This window comes from Sinocyclocheilus rhinocerous, unplaced genomic scaffold (assembly GCF_001515625.1).
Source record: "Sinocyclocheilus rhinocerous isolate Xijiao unplaced genomic scaffold, SAMN03320098_v1.1 scaffold411, whole genome shotgun sequence".
Taxonomy (NCBI): domain Eukaryota; kingdom Metazoa; phylum Chordata; class Actinopteri; order Cypriniformes; family Cyprinidae; genus Sinocyclocheilus; species Sinocyclocheilus rhinocerous.
Window position 1 is genome coordinate 1,451,348 of NW_015640493.1, and position 17,357 is coordinate 1,468,704.

The 17,357-nt window shown below is 37.6% G+C and overlaps 1 protein-coding gene across 5 annotated transcripts in view; it reads left to right on the forward strand.

Annotated features, from left to right (window-relative positions):
- Nucleotides 1-17,357, forward strand: part of ttyh2 (tweety family member 2) — a 66,682-nt gene that overhangs the window by 32,400 nt on the left and 16,925 nt on the right. For all 5 annotated transcript variants that reach the window (XM_016569376.1, XM_016569379.1, XM_016569380.1 and 2 more), the window contains exon 3: nt 10,811-10,922. In XM_016569376.1, the coding sequence (XP_016424862.1) occupies nt 10,811-10,922 (112 nt within the window). The remainder of the gene's footprint in view (nt 1-10,810; nt 10,923-17,357) is intronic.

The window sequence follows — 17,357 nt, forward strand, 5'->3', positions numbered from 1 at the left end:
AGTATTTTTGCTTTCGCAACGAAACACACAGCGTCTTCACAACATGGCGGCACCGGTGGCAGCAACAATAAAGTTTTTATTGTTATCATATCTCATATATCGCCTTCTTTCTTTTCATGAACATTTGGCCGGCATTATGCAAATCTTCCCATATCGTGACGTAGACATGTGGGGGCGTGTTTAAATGAGGCGTTTTAGGAGGGCATGGACGAGTCTCTAAGAATATCTCTTTAGGTTTGAGACTTTAGTCTTTGCAACTTTAGGGATCTTATCTATTCACGAACAGCTTGTAACACTCCAAAGAGAAAGGAAAACTTGAAATCGCATCATATGACCCCTTTAAGCAACCCTTACCACCAAACCTGTCCCTAACCTTACCCGTATCACACCTCAGAAGCAGCAAAAGTGTTGTGCATTAACACAAGCTTTTAATAATTTTATAACATCTGTTAAAATCATTTGTAAGTTTTCAAGAAGTGCTTGATCGTATGAATTGAAAGTTTAATGACATTTGTAAGCATTTTACCTTGCATGAAATAATGATTTGTTTGAACATTATCTAATGTTTAATAATTTTATTAGCAAACATCAACAAGCACATTATCTCATGTTTCTAACGTTTGAATTATATATTAACTAATGATCCATTAGGCATTATATAATGTTTGTTAATGATTTATTAATGAAAGTTATTATAAAGTGTTACCCTATAGGAAAATGGAAAGCAGTTGTTTTAAATTGTAATAATGTTTTGCAATATTACTGTTTTTATTGTATTTTTGATAAAATAAATGCAGCCTTGGTTAGCATAAGAGACTTTTCCAAAAACATAAAAAAAATCTTACCTGACCTCTTTTGAAAGGTAGTGTAGGTGTAACGGTGTAGTAACAAATTTAAATAAATCAATCTAAAATGAGTGAATTAAAGAAAAATAATAATAATAAAATAAAATTACTGAAATAAAGTCCAGAAAGAAAGAAAAAAAGTGGTTCAGTGGACTCAGCTGTCAAATTAATTCTCTTGTTTTATAAAAGCGATGGTTCACTGGGTCACTTCGGGTTGCTCTGCTGTGCTTGGATGCAGAGAGCGGTCTACATTCCTGACTAAACACCGGTAGAAACACTCCAGTTTTGTTTTGAGACACATTGTCCATCAGGTCTAAGTTGGAAGAGGGGTTGTGGGAATGCTCAGAGTCTGACTAGTATTTAAGACTTTAACAGGGGGTTGAATAGTCTCGGACATACCGAGACGGCCCTCTGACCTCTGCTCAGACACTGTGCACTTTTCTGCCTCCATCATCCATTAAGAACGAGCGGCATTCACTTCTAAAAAGGCTTCGGTCTTAGTGACCATGGCTGTCAAGCTCCAAAAAGGACCCCAAAGCACCATAAAAGAACTAAGAAAGCAGTCTTTATGACTTGTAGCTCCCCTCTGTTGCAGCTCTTAAATCTCATTCTTCATCCTGAATTGTTGCTGGTAAATTTGATAACAAATACAATTTCAGCGCTTTGGCAAAAGGAAAGAATATCAGAGAAGTAATTGGTCCTCACACAAAGCTATTTTATGACCTCAGAAGACTTGAAATGTATGGTTCACCTTTTAATATTGTTTTATTTGAGGGTTTTTCCAACGTTTTGATTGCAAGGACCCCAAAATGTTATGATGTCCTTGCGAAGGACCACCTTCGTAAAATATATTTGTTTATATTTCGTACATGTTTCAAAGACCCAATTAGGGGGGAAAAAAATAGACATGATTTCAAAATCACATAATTGGCTTTTATATCGTATTGTGTGTACCAAATATACTAATGTACTAAAGTCAAAGCAAATTATTAGGATATTATTTGGAGAATATTTACTTTAATTTTTAACTCATTATTAATGTTAATATATAGTACTTAAAGTCACAATGTAACACATATAGTGATGATTTTTTTTTCTTCCATATTGTGACGTACATCTGAAGGAGAATTATCGTATAAGATAAAAAAAATGAATGGTGGAGTCTTGGTTCAGTGCTCCGCTTTTTGATTAGAAACATGAAAATTGGAGAAATGAAACATGCAAGGATGAATCATTCACAAAAAGATCAGTAACGTGCATTTAGAAAATAGTTTTTTTATTTTTTTATTTTTTTATGTTGACTAATACTAGATTTCGAGATAATATTACTTGTTAAAATATTAAAAGTTAGAGAAATAATGCAATTGTGATTAACCTCTTGATTTCGGACCAGTCTTCAGAGAGTAAAAACAAACTGTAATAATATCAAATTTGATAAATAGCATAAAAATATTGTGTTAAACCTAATCTCAGTACTGCTATATGATGTTTTTGCCCCTTTTTAAAGCTTGACAGTCATGGTGTATTAGTCAGTTTTGGTTTCATGTTGTCATGAATTGGTCAGGCAAAATGGATATCTTTGCAGACAGCCACATTCCCAGACCATCAAGGTCTTAACTCTTGGGAGCTTCACTGCACAGAGCTTTATTAAAAGAGCTGTTACTTTGACATGCTAATAGCAGAATGGAAGTTATTTAATCTAACTCAATGCTCCAGTCTCCCAGCAGGCACTATCCCAGCTGTTATATCATCCCAGCGCTGCTGGAGAAATGCTGAGCCCTGAAGTGCTCAGTTGAATTAATTTGTGTTGTGTATGAATGTGTGTATATAAATGTATGTATGTTTATGAGAGCGCCATCCTCTCTCTTAATCCCATGACACTCATCATGTTGATATTATTAAGTTAGCATTAGGACTGTCGGTATTCTGAAAGCTTCTGTGGTGAAACAGAGCCCACTGTTGGCTTAAGTGCAGAAACGTGGTCCGAGTTTAACAGCAGGAATTTAGTCTGAATGTCACAGCTAAGGAGAACATCATCTTGGCTGATGAGTCTGAACTACGTTCACTGAAGGCTGTCTGTTGGTGTTGCATTTTCTGTATACGACCAGCTTTGGAAACTTTAGAGTTGCATTAAACACTCCTAACTAGGGTTGGGCCGATAGACGATGCCATCGCCGATGGCTGACAGACATCACGATGTTAAGCTGACTTTCACTGTAGACATCGTCCGATGCCAATTTGGTAGACATCGCCCAACCCTACTCCTAACCTCTCCTTCTATCTATGTGTTTTTGCTAAAACTGGCAGTATGTCTCAGCAAGGCTGACTTCATCTACATTAAACGTTAATGTGGTTTGTAGCAGAAGTGTTTAGTGTCCAGAAGTAAATCATAGGGTTGCTTGGTTAGATGGATGACAGCTAAGGCATCATCTTGGCTGATGAGTCTGAACTAGTCTTGCATACCTTGAATTGGGGGTGGGTGACCAACCCCTACCTATCTGTCTATCTGTGTGTGTGTGTGTGTGTGTATGTTTATAATAATTATAATTATATATATATATATATATTTATATAATGTGTGTGTGTGTGTGTGTGTATATATATATATATATAAGTTGCATTAAACACTCCTAACTAGGGTTGGGCCGATAGACGATGCCATCGCCGATGGCTGACAGACATCACGATGTTAAGCTGACTTTCACTGTAGACATCGTCCGATGCCAATTTGGTAGACATCGCCCAACCCTACTCCTAACCTCTCCTTCTATCTATGTGTTTTTGCTAAAACTGGCAGTATGTCTCAGCAAGGCTGACTTCATCTACATTAAACGTTAATGTGGTTTGTAGCAGAAGTGTTTAGTGTCCAGAAGTAAATCATAGGGTTGCTTGGTTAGATGGATGGATGGATGGATGAACAAGTAGATAGACAAGTGACTTTATGGCCCCAAATCAATTTTCTGTCTCACCGAGGGTCTCGGGTCATGCAGTGTGACATGATGGAGCTCTATAGGGGTCCTAGATTGCTCTCAGGTGAGATGATAGGTATTCGAATTTAAAGTTGTTCACTAATACATTTGGATTTGGTTTGAACAATTTGATATTAGATCAATGTAAATCATGTTTGGCCAAAGCACCTGTTTTTAAATTGCATTATAAAAGGTATTGATACAGTTTTCCATGTTTTATTTAAAGGGGTCATATCATGAGGAATTAAATTGTCCTTGATCTTTTGAGATGCAATTTTATTTTAATATCAAAATGTACTGTAACTTTCAGAACTCCAACCTAAAGCTGAAGAAAACAATTAATAGAAGTAACAGCAAATAGTATTTTCTGCAGGTGAAAGTGACCCTAATTGCATACGGTGCTTTTCTGGATGCCACTCTAGATGTAGAGAGTCTCATTGTGACTACATAATGTGAGAATCTTTCTCTTTTTCTGCCTCACGCACACCTGCTCTCTGACATCTGTAACCTATTGTCAGCTTCCTATTTGGCGTGTGTAAGGGCTCATTCCTGACACCCGCTGCTCAGCATATGGCTGATAGCGATGATTCTAGACCAGCATACTTTAACCTCATCATTAATTTATTCTTTATTGACTGATGCTTAGACTGGATCAGTGAGTTTCATAACACCTGCCATATCTTCATAAAACTTTTCATAAAAGTGATTTTGTAATTGTAATGGTAAGTCATTTTCATTTCAGTGTCTTTTTTTGTGACCTCTGTTTTTTGTAATGAAAGTAACATCAACTTGAAGTAGATGGTACTATCCTGACATATATTTGATTACATTAATTTCATGCATTAAATCAATCAGTCAGTCAATTCTATTTGTTTTTGGTTTTAATCTACTAATTTAAATTTTTTATTCCTGTAGTAGTATAACATTGTCTCTTTAGTCTCAACTTTTTGACAGTTTGTTTTGAACAAAAACTTAGTATTATTTTAATATTCTACTAAAATGTCATTGTGTGATCTTATATTTGACCTATCTTATCACCAGTTTCTGCAATTCTCATGTTATTGTGTTGTCATTTTATTTTGAAGAACTTGATGAAGCAGGAAGTTGTGGCCTACAGTTTGAGGGTGAGTGACCAATATGGTGTTCATCAGTCATGTTCTAATGAATCTTGCAGGACCAAGATGGCTTGACAGATGGTTGCAGCTTCAGCAAACAAGCCTGCCCACCCCGTATAAAATAATGTGGGGCTCTTGTCGTTTTGAAGCCTTGTGGTGGCATGAACAAAGAACCCAAAGACTGAATGAATGAACGCAAATGTAACATAACAAAACGCTGCCCGCCTCAGGGGAGGAGACGTCTGAGGACATACCGAAATCATATGCAGTTGTGAAAGATGCCTCATTTTGCAAAGAAAAAAAATTAAAATTAAAAAAGAAATCACGGTGAGAGGCTGATGTAAGTTACTGCTCCATTTTACTTTTAAAATCCATACTTAACACAGTAAAGCTTCTCTTACTCTCTCTCTTTTTATACAGTTGATAAAAGCACTAGCTCTATTTTAGCCATTATTTATGTGCCTGCTTTCAGACCTGGTATTTGAGGCCAGAGTAGAGCTTTTATTTGGCACTGATTTTGACCATCTAAAAGTCATTTACAAGCAAAACATCTTAAGGCACTGTGGTTCTTGTGGAAATGACAGCATTAGCACTTTGGTTCTATTTTAAGGGCTCTTAACTTTATTATTCTAGCTGTTACTCTTAACTGTCCATATGCCATGCATGCATTTAATGGGTGAACGGTACAATTTGCAATACTGTTTTAAAGTCCGGCTTTTCTGCAGTACACAATACTGTTCAAAAGATTGTGCTCAGTAAGATTTATTTATTTATTTTGTTTTAAATAAATTCATTTTAATCAATAGGAATGCATTAAACTGATTACTATAGGCATTTATAATGTTGAAAAAATAATGCTACAGAAATTCTATTTAAAAAAAAATTGTTAATTAAGTAAAGTTAAATTAAGTTATTTTAATTCACAATTGTACTGTTTTGACTGTATTTTTGACCACATAAATGCAGCCTTGCATAGAGACTTCTTTTAAAAACAGTAAAAAAGTTACAACAAACCTTTTGAATTGTAGTATGTAATTAAATGTTAAGGTAATTTTCAGAGCCCAATCTGTCAAGATTTTCTCGTGTAACACAAATTGTAATTTGATTGCTCTAGCACAGTAAGCTCATCGTCTAAATACTTTTTAAACACATAACTTTTTATAAGTTCACATAACTTTGCATAGCATAAGATTTTTGTGATATATTTGTAATGTAAATGTAGAATTAGTTGATACATAACTAACAAAATATAAATCTGAAAAGCGTGGATGAGACAGTGATGAACTGTGAGGAGCAATCGCCTATAATCTTGGATTTTTGTCATAGAATTATAAGCATCAAAGCACATGCATTTGTGAAGTTTTTCAAACAGGCTTTTCCTCCTTATTGCCTGTCTGAAGATGAGTTTTGGGCTGTAGCAGCTCTGTGCAGAGTGATTCTGATTCAGTTCTTCCCCAGCAACCATCTACAATGTTAATAATTTGGGTAATTCATCTTGCAGAGTACAGCAAAAAGAGCTATTCTCTCAGCTGTCTCTTCCAAACAGGTTTTGCATTTGAAGTGTTTGGTTAAACACTAAAAGATGAAAGCGCTTTGTCTCATGATGAAGTCTTTTTTGTGAGCAGTGTGTTTTGAATAAATCTGTGAGTTAATCCATGAAAGGATTCAAATTCTGGTGTTCTTAGTTTTTTGCAGAGACATACATTTGAGTATTGGTATAAAGTCTAATCCATTTTGTAGCTTATTTTGGCCAAGAGCGACATACTTGGATAGTAAAAGATCATCTCAACTGAGATAAAAAACGACCAACCACAGTTTGTTTTGCTTTTATAATTTCTACATTCAAATCACTACTGATAATTTCACAGAATCAGATAATTTCACAGATAATTTTACATTTTCTACTCTTGGATATGTAGTTAAACTGCTGCCAAGTGCTTTCAGCCTTTTAAAGGTTTGATGCATTAATTATTCCTCAGAACTGCTCATTGCAGCGGCCTGATACCTTTGTGTCTGCAGAACTCAAAAAACATATTTTGAGGAACACTGAGAACCAAACAAACACTAGCTACGTTTAAATGCAACCAAATAATCCCTCAGTAATCGGATTGATGACTCAATCTGACTGAAAAGCCTTAATGTAAACACCTTGATCGAAAATGAAATTGGATTGGAAGGGGTGGTGTAGACCTTTTCTAACCTGATCGAGAGGACATGTAAACACTTGATCGGATTGAAAACTGAAACTGGAAAGTACTGCGCACATGCAATGACGTGGAAATGGCGTAATGATGCATGATGCGTGGAATGAGCTGTTGTTTTTGTAAAATGAAGTGTCAAAAATGACTGTCATGTTATTCTAAAATTCTCCTTCCACTCATCATCTGTGAAGTGGAGCAGAACAACGTCAGTCCTCACTTTATCTGCAGATGACTTGATTTGGCCACGAGAATGGGTGGTTTCACTACTTGGTAAATATAAGCAGCACAGCACAAAGCTTAATGTGCTCATCGTCTCCTAATTAGGACCCCAACTAGATAAATTTAAAGTCTGCTCTTTAAAACAAAGAAAAGAAGCAATGGCTAGAGAATAGTATGTGCAAACATAATATTTTTTTAACAAACTCTGTATATCTGTATATTTGTGCAGTGTTTGCATATCAAAAGATCAAATCCAATATTGAAGCTTGTGACATATAAACGCGCACATCAACCCAATCACTTTACTTAGCGTTCATGTAAACACTACATTTGGATTCTTCAATCAGAATGATTTCATTCCAGTTGAAACAAAAGGTGTCCATGTGAACATAGCTACTGAAGTCCATTGACTTCCACTGCAAAAACCAAAAACAAACAAAAAAAAATCTTAAAATATATTATTTTGTGTTCCAAAATACAAAATATAATTAGTAAACTTTAAAAACTATGTAGACTTTACAGTATATTCTGCATAATAATAATAATAATAATAATAATAATAATAATGTATTTAATTTTAGGTAATTTTCAGTCATGGAAATGTATTTTAGTTTACATTGTTTTTCCTGTCTGTCTGTCTGTTCATTTGTTTTTTATTTTAGTTTCTGTTAATAATAATAACACTAATACAATCTGCCAATTTTAGTCAGCTCTTGCCATTTTTATGAGAAAGCTGGCATGTAATGTATCTCTCTTTATATCCCTCTCCTTCCTCTCCCCAATGCAGCTCAATTTTCCCATGCACTTTTTAAATCCGAGATGGATCAGGAGAATGATGCAGTTTGGCTAGAGGCATCCAGCTAATGAGTATTCACTCTTCCCGTAATTTTTATAAAGTCCCCTGTTTCAGGCTGCACACATTCTCCCATGCGTCGTTTCGGCATAAGACAGCGCGTGGCCTTAGAGCACTGTGCATTCTTTATGTGTTTGTGTTTGTGAGTGTGTCTTTATGACTCACCACCCACTCCAAAGGCAATAAGCTTTGGAGGAATCATTACACTTTTACATTTCCCCAGGAGTCCCCTCTGCGGCTCCACACTGTCAGTCTGATCTAAAATCTCTCTCAATTCTTTAGCTGACACGAGACCAAGAACAGATTTTGCATTTCATTACTCTGCTCATTATGGTCCCGAAACGTCAAATTCAAGTTTAACACAAAGGAGGGGTCGGTCAGGAATAGACTTTAAAGGGCAGCTTATATGAACAAGGCAATGCAGGATATGACTTCACTTCCTGTGCAGTGTTATTGACCTTATAGGGTCTTTAGGGGACTAATGAACCAAATACCAAGAACAGAGATGAGTCTGGCCATTTTGATGACATCATTCTTTCTATGTGAGATGCTTCCTGTTCCCATTGGTGAGAAGACCGTGGCTTGGGGTGGAGGGAATGGACTCTCACGCTAATATTCTTTGTTTCATGCCAAAAACTCATTCACTTTTTTCTCTGACATTGTTGATGGTTTATCTCAAACGGATTGCGTATGTCAGTGCAGGTACTTATAACTTACTTTTTTTCTGTGGAAAAATCTCATAAAACCTATATTGAAGGGGACATATCTGAATACTAGAATGTCACAGAGACTTTGGTAAACAACCATCTTCTAACCACCCACAACACTCTAGTATCATAAGAGCAAGGTTTGGACAGCCTCTACAACTGTTTGGACTTTATATTAAACGGGTTTGAAACACCATGAGGGTAAATAAATGATGACAGAATTAAAACTAATTGCACATTTTTTCTTGATTTACAAGGAATCACATTTAAAGTATGATTTATTAATTTTTTTGCCAAACTTGAGTATATAGAGTTGGTTTAGTATAATTTATTTGATGGTGACATTGTAGCCTATTAAGAATCGCAATGTAGTGATCCGATTATTAGTGCTCGTGTTATTGTTTTGAACACTTTGCCTCTTTCTCTTGCTTTCATAGTGTTTGTGAGCTGTTCTCACTGGCAGAAGGCACCATCTTGTTTGTCATTTCCTCAACCCTTATGTTATTTGTTATCTGGGGAACATTAGCCTCTGGCTCAGTACGGCTTCTGCTGAATATTAAAGGCCTGCATGTGGCACGTGTGCACTATCCATCCTACCACAGCGCCTTTATTTTCCAGTCATTTAACCTGAGATCCGTTTAGAGCCCATTCATTCCAAAATGATATTTATTTGAGCTCAGGAAACATTTTCTGACATGACTTACACAGAGACTGGCTTCAGATTGTCCCAGTTGACGATTTGAATTCATAATAAAACTATTAAAAATATTTTTTGTTAGCTTAAATAAAGCTGTAATAAAATAAAAATAAAAATATTAGACAATAAACATAAACTTAAATACAAAAACCTAAACAAAAATGAGAATTGTTGCCTTGGAAATAAGTTACTAAAATGACTAAAACTGAAATCAATTTGAATTAAAGCCATATACAAACATTTTTAAAAAAGTAAAAACTTATAATAATGACACAAAAACTGCATACATTACTTAAAAACCTAATCTAAAAATGAAAACTGGAAATATAAGCTAATTCAAAATATTAATACTATAATGCTTGCAGTACTGTAGCTTTTATTTAAAGTGAAGACCAAGTGCATAAATCAGAATTTATTAAAGGGTATGTCTAATGCTATTTCATGCATTTTGACTTATTTGCACTGTTAAAGAGTTGGTTTCTCATGGCCAACGTTTAAAAAAAACTGTGCCAAATACACTCCTTCAGGGTTCGTATGAGTTTCAGAAAGTTTATTTTTCGAGTATGGCTCTGTATGACGTCATAAAGAGCGGAATTCCTTGTATGGGCACTTCTCCAGGAAGAGTGCACGCACACATCAACCGGAGCGAGAGCAAGAGCAGCCCATCAACATGCTTCATTCGGGTTACGGAAGTCGTCGTCAGCGCTGATAGTTAATTTAAGTCAATAAAGTTTTTGTCCCTGTTTTATTTATGTGGATGTCACAGCTTGCAGTTGATCGATATGCAAAAGCTGCGCGTTCTTGTGATTCTTAAGCTCCGCCCACGACACCTCCAGGAGCTCAACTGTTTTCGGAGAGAAGTGGAACAGCTATATATGTCTTTTAGAAATGTGATAAAACTAAAGACTCTTCTGAGATATGAAGAATGCAACAACTTCATTTGTTGCATGTTACTTTTTTCCATATTTTTCAGCAGTTGTAATGAAATATGGTAAAATGTGCACACTTAGTGGTAGTTAAAACCAGGCAAATTTTTTTTTATAAAAATCATGCAAGAGGTGAGGGATGTGTAAAACTTTGTGAATGACAGGTGTTCCAGATCTGTGGAAATCTCTCTGCGGATTTCTGCATGTGCATATTCCGTGAGGGCCTGATGATTACAATGTGTGAACTAATTGTAACTTTTCACCTTGGGACTTTTCAGTGTTGCCGAGGGAGTAGTGTTCTATGGAAACAGTGAAACCAATGATGGGGTGTACCAGCTGACCTATTCTCTCTATAATGCCAATCACACGCTGGCGGGAGTGGACAGTTTGGTAAGTACAAATATAGCAGTGCTGACTATAAATAACACACTGAGACAGTTTTTGACTCCCTGACCAACTTTAGTCTTGACAGATTTCAGCTGAAATGTCCCAGTAGTCTCGCTGACTTCTCTCAAGCAAACTTACTCCCTCTAAAGGCTCTAACATTGTCTTTTCCCTCCCTGCAAATAGTTCTGCACTTTCAATCAAAGCGTTCCTTCCAACCAAACCTCAGCCAGATGGTCCCTATATCCCGTTCAGTTGCCTGCTCCTGTTAAATCTTTTTTTCTGCCAATCTGCACTGCTAAAATTTCATGGGTTCCCCACTGAGTGCATGATTGATTTTCTGACATCCCTTTGCAATAGCAAGGACACCGCTGAAGATATATGCAGCTACATGCAACCGCTCAGTCTCTCTGGAAAGATGTGAACGACAAGGGGTGTATCTGTGTGTATTAGAAAACACACACACCCTCTAGTGTGTTTCTGTGATATGGAATGGTTGGAGAAAATACCTCAAATTGGTTTTTACAGCCTTTTATGTTTGTGCAGTTAATATGAAGGCCTCTTTTTCCTTTTCGTCATTGTCCCTTTCAAGGCCCTGAAGGCTGGGGCATGAATAAAACCTAATTCATGTATCTTCAGCCAGACCTATTTATATCCGTCTCCGTTTTCTGATTCAAATGCGTAGAGCTGACAGTGACACTAAGATGCTTTAATCCTGCTTCACGCACCAATTTCATGCACTGGGTAGGGCCTTTCATGCCTCTGGTTGTGAGTTTTAGCTATTTCATTGTCTGGTGGACTGAAAGACTGCAAAAGCAATGATTAGTTCACATTTTCCCCCTCGTTAAAGGTGTGTGTAAAAGTGTGTATCTATCTATCTATCTATCTATCTATCTATCATTATTTTGCTCTATCTATCGTATCATTCTGTTTATCTGTCCATCTGTCATTCTATTGTTCTATCATTCTGTCTGCTGTCCGTCCATCCGTCGTCCGTCCATCCATCCATTCATCGTTCTATTTGACCGTCCAATAATCCATCCATCCATCAATCATCCGTCGTTCTGTCATTCTATTTCTCTGTTCATCCAGCTTTCTAACTGTCCATCCATCCTTCATTCATCCATCCACCATTCAGTTCATCTGTCCATCCATCCATCCATCCATCCATCTATCATTCAGTCCGTCCGTCCATCCATCCATCCATCCATTCATCCATCTCTCTGTCTATCGTTCTGTTGTCCATCCATGCATCCATCCACCCGTCGATCCATTGTTCTGTCCATCCATCCATCCACCGTTCCATCGTTCTTTCTAACTATCCGTCGCTCCATCACTCTATCCATCATTCCATCGCTCTGTCTGTTGTTCCATCTATCTATCAATCCATCTGTCTCTCCGCACATACATACAGCTGCTATTAATATATAGATATAGATGTTGTATGAAGAAGACAATTTGAGAGTCACATCTGTTAGTAAAACAGTCATAATTCCCAGATACTGTCAGTTTGAGGTCACTGGACATTATCCCAACTCTAGTGATGACATCATCAACCCGAAGCTAACCTTATTTTTATTTCCAAGTGTGTAGCTGATGACAAATGTATTTACTTCCATATAGATCTTAACAAAAAATTGTGCAAGTTTGAGTGCAAACATCTCACAAGCTATAGATCAGTAATCTACAGCTGTTCAGCTCACTTACAGCTGTTGTACGAGCCTTCAGGGAAGTGTTTATGCTGTGGTTCTGAACTGAACGGAGACTGAAGGCGCTTTGAGCATCTGCCCGCTTATACCGTTGAGGATTAACTCCCCTTCTGCACTAATGGAGATGAATGCATCTCTTTCTGTCTCGCTCTGAATTATGAGGCACACACTTATCTGAGGTAAACTTGATTCCCTCAACACATTCTCTGAGTCATCACAAACTAAAAGGCAGAACTGACCTAGGAACTGCACTTTCGGAGGAAAAATCTGCCATAATTTTCATTAGCAGTCTTCCTCATAGAGCACATTGTTGTGAAAAAATGATGCTCAGAAGGACTAGAGATGTTTTTGATCTTCGGGTCATGACCTCAGATTAGTGTCAGCTAGCTTCAAGAATCATAAATACATTTATCTAAGCCTGCCATCAAGTAGAAGAGACCCTCCATTCTTGGATTTCTCCTTAGAGACCAGGTCCTTCAAATGGTACAAAGTGTCCACTGTCTGAAAACCCAGCATGCTATGCCCATAATTAGCCATGAACCCTGCGACAAAGGCTTTGATGAAGTCACTCGTGGAAATCTTTGACTTCCTGATTGAGGCTCTTCAATGGTTCTGCCTGCCTGAAAACAATGATTTAATTTGGCATCCATTGTACACAGATGCTCGTTCTCTCTCTCTCTCTCTCTCTCTCTCTCTCTCTCATAAATGCATTAATAACTGCATAACTTTCAACAGCTCCAGCCTCCGTTACTAGGTCTAAAATTACATTTTGGAATTAGCAACAGAGGCATGGGATGAGCTACGTAAGAAATTAATCGTACACACAAGAGTGTTTTAAGGTCCTCTCTCACTCTCTCACTCACTCACTCACTCACTCACATACACACACACACGCTCTTTTTGTTTGAAAGCACTGGACTGCCCTTTCAAAGGAGTCAAGAGAAGGAATAGTAGGACTTGTTTTTTGCAGGAGTGTTGAGCGTTGACTGCTTGGTTTGAGGGTTTGTTTGGTTTTGGGCCATAAGGTCTCTTGTTTACCTCCTCTCAGCACCCCCTCTGTGCTTGCAAATGAACTGTGTGGCTTCCTGTGTGGATCTGTTTTGTGTTCACAGAGGCACCTAGGGATTAACAAGAACTTAAATTTTGAGTTACAGGAGAACCATAATGCTGTACATACATTTTGAGGCAAGTTGTTACTTTTGCTGTTTTTTATTAATAATTATTTAATCATTTATTATTGACTGTATTATAGACTTTAAATAGTCCACAATATGAATATTTTAAAAGCAGATATTGTGTACCTTTTTATTATTATTATTATTATTATTTATTCTCAATATTGTTATTTTAGATACAATTTTCATATTTTATTCAAAGATATTATTCTAAAATAAATGTCAATATACAACATGGCCATTGTTGTCATGGTCATTCAAATTCCTCGGCACCATCATCTCAGCAGATCTCACATGGTCAGCCAACACCACAACAGTCATCAAGAAGGCACAACAGCGCCTTCACTTCCTGAGAGTGCTGAAAAAGAACAACTTGAAGGAGAAGCTGCTGGAGACCTTCTATCGCTCTGCAGTGGAGAGCCTGCTAACATTATATCACAGTATGGTATGGCAGCTGTACTGAGGCAGAGAGAAAAGGAATACAGCGGATTATTAACTCTGCACAGAGGATCATTGGCTGTCCTCTTCCCTCCCTGAAGGATCTTTACAACTCCCGCTGCCTCAGCAGAGCTCAGAACATCGAAAAAGACCACTCTCACCCTGGTTCCCACCTGTTCAACCTGCTGCCCTCTGGCAGGCGCTACAGGTGCATCAAATCACGGACAAACAGACTCAAGGACAGCTTCTTTCCCAGAGCTATAATCACACTGAACACACACATGCATTGATCCCCTCCCATCTTACTCAGTGCAATATGTGCATTAGATGTGTATTATATTTCAGTGCAATCTTTATCTTTTCTTGTGCAATGTTTTTCTATATCTTTATTCCTTCAGTGCAGTGCAGCATTATATTTCAGTGCAATATCTATACTTTTTTAGCGTAATTTTTTTATATATCCCTATCCCTTCAGTGTACTTTTACTCAGACCCAGAAGTTTACCTCGTATCTGTGCAATAATTATTTTAACAAGCTGTTACTTCTATTTACCTATTTTTACATACAAGCAATTGTTTTCTATTTTCATTTATTTATTCTTTGTCTTAGTTTTACATATTTTAATTGTATATTTCTTTGTATTATGTAGATTTCTTTTTAGTCTCTTTTGTTTATTATATACCAAGCACCTTACGCAGAAGCTCTGCAATTTCGTTGTATCTTGTATACAATGACAATAAAGCATTTTAATTCTAATTGTGACAACGTACCCCATGTGGTATGATAACATGCTTTCTGTTAAGTGCAACTGTATTTGTTTCCCAGGTAATAATTCTGGAAATGTCCAATAGTTTTGTGGTGAATACAGGAAAAGGAAATAATATATTCAGAATTTTTTAGGGTGGATATGCTAAATGACTAAATGTAAATGTAAATGGATATAATATTACAGAATGTCAACCCAAAGCTCTCTTGTTCTATAAATACCTCTGTTCTCTGCACGGTGTGACATGATGCAGAGCACTGGGTTGTTTTGTACCGTCCTCTCAGCTTGTGAAGGTCACTTTTTTTTTAATGCTTTGACCAGAATACGGACATTTTCTGGATTCAAGCCAGCTGCTTAACAATTACTATGTTTTCATTAAGTGTAACTTTATCCAGAGTTTGGATTTTGAGTGAGAAGTAGTCAGTGAAATGTTTGACAGCATAGATTAAAGTGTCACATTTGTGGACATTTCAGTTTAGGCAAAAGGCTACAGAATGACTCGCTCAAGAAAACCTGGAGGAAAATAGTTTGAAGGCAGAGTCTGTTTGAAAGGGTTGTGATTTATAGACTACCTTTATTTTCAATCTGTGATATGGAGGTTGAATGAGCTCTCGGTCAGGCTGGGCTCCAGGTGCAAGAGTGTGAGCCACTTCAGTGCTCTATATATTAATACTGCTGTCGGCCCCCGGCGCTCGACTGTCCCCTCCTGACCATTCGGGGCAGACAAAACTGCGTCATATGTGAATGTCAGTTTACTGTCTTAGCTTCTAAACTGTTAGTAGAATTGTTAACAAGGATGTTTTTTGTTCCCTTTCGAAAGGTCTCTCCCGTTGCGTTGTACGCTGGGGAAAACTCCTGTCATGAAGCAGAGACTATCTCTCTTGATAGTTGACACTATAGACTTGGTTTATGCCTTAGCAGGCTTACAGTGTCCTCTCGGAGTGAGGGCCCACTCCACCAGAGGAATGGCCTCCTCCTGGGCTTGGTCCAGCGGAGTTTCATTTGGTGATATCTGTGCGGCGGCCGGCTGGACTTCGCCGTATATCTTCACCAGATTTTATAACCTGGACGTCCCTGCCCTTCAGGGACGGATTTTGTCTGCTTAATCCACCTACTCCCCTGTATTAAGTGGAGAAGGTCTTGTTATGTAGAACCCTGCCTGTTGGCTTGGTTCTCATATTTGGCTCATGCTTTTTAGGAGCCCTCATTATGGGTGCTCTGGGGCTGGGCTCACAGAGCGGCTTCGTTCTGCACTAGCTTATAGCACGGCGCTATTGGATGTATTCCCCATAAGTGTGCAACGCAACGGGAGAGACCGTTCGAAAGGCAATGCTCTGGTTACTTTCATAACCTTGGTTCCCTGAGCTACGGTTGCTTGCGAGTTGATGACTGTTGCTATCAGTCGAAAGATTCTGATGTATGGCACTCTGAGCCGACTTACATTACAGTCGGCTCCACCCCTTTTGGCGGGTTGAAGCGCCATTTATTCGTGCAGCTACAAGAACTTGAACAAATCAGGCTTTAGTATCATAACAGGAGATTCTCATACCCATAAGCGTACAACACAATGTTCGTTCCCTTATCTCCGGGAACCGAGGTTACGAAAGTAACCGGAGCGTTCTCTCTCTCTATTGTCCTTTCTGATCTCTCTTCTTCTTGTCTGTTTGTTTTCTTTTTCGACTGGCAATGTGCAAATGACTGCCAATATTCTAATATTTAGACTATATTTAATAGTGTGGAACATTTGAAATATGTTAGGTGCAAGAAATGCATGTTTTTCTGATGAGTTTTGAAAGCTTTTGTTAGTGGAAAAGTTATGGGATTCTTACCATTTCAAACAACCCAAAAACTCACTAAAAGTCTCTCCCTGGAAAATACCCACAATCCTCCTGATATTCTTCACACACATCAGTTAACTGTGAGAGAAAATTGATAGAATGTAATAAAAACTTGTGGAGCTAAGCTGTTTATCCATCACCCACGAGGCAGTTAATCAAACGTTCGTCGAAGGAGAATTTGAAGATAAAGTGAGTTTGATTGTTGTGCTTGAGTTCCTGAGATTGTTTTTTCCTTTCAATGTCAGACAGTTTCTGAACCCTCAAAAGCTAAAGTTTCAACACACCACTGCTTGTAAGAGTCACATCTGATCTTTATCTTACTACTTCCTTGCACTCTTTATTCCATTGTTAGACTTTATATGTTCATTTCTGGTTCTCAGTAACTATATTGAGAACCTCTGAGCTAGTTCTACCAGCAAATCCCCAGACATTCCCACAGCCGTTATTAGAAGACCTGTAAGCAGTAAGGTCATCATTCCCTTTTTGCATTCTCTCTCTTCTCATTTTTTTTGTCA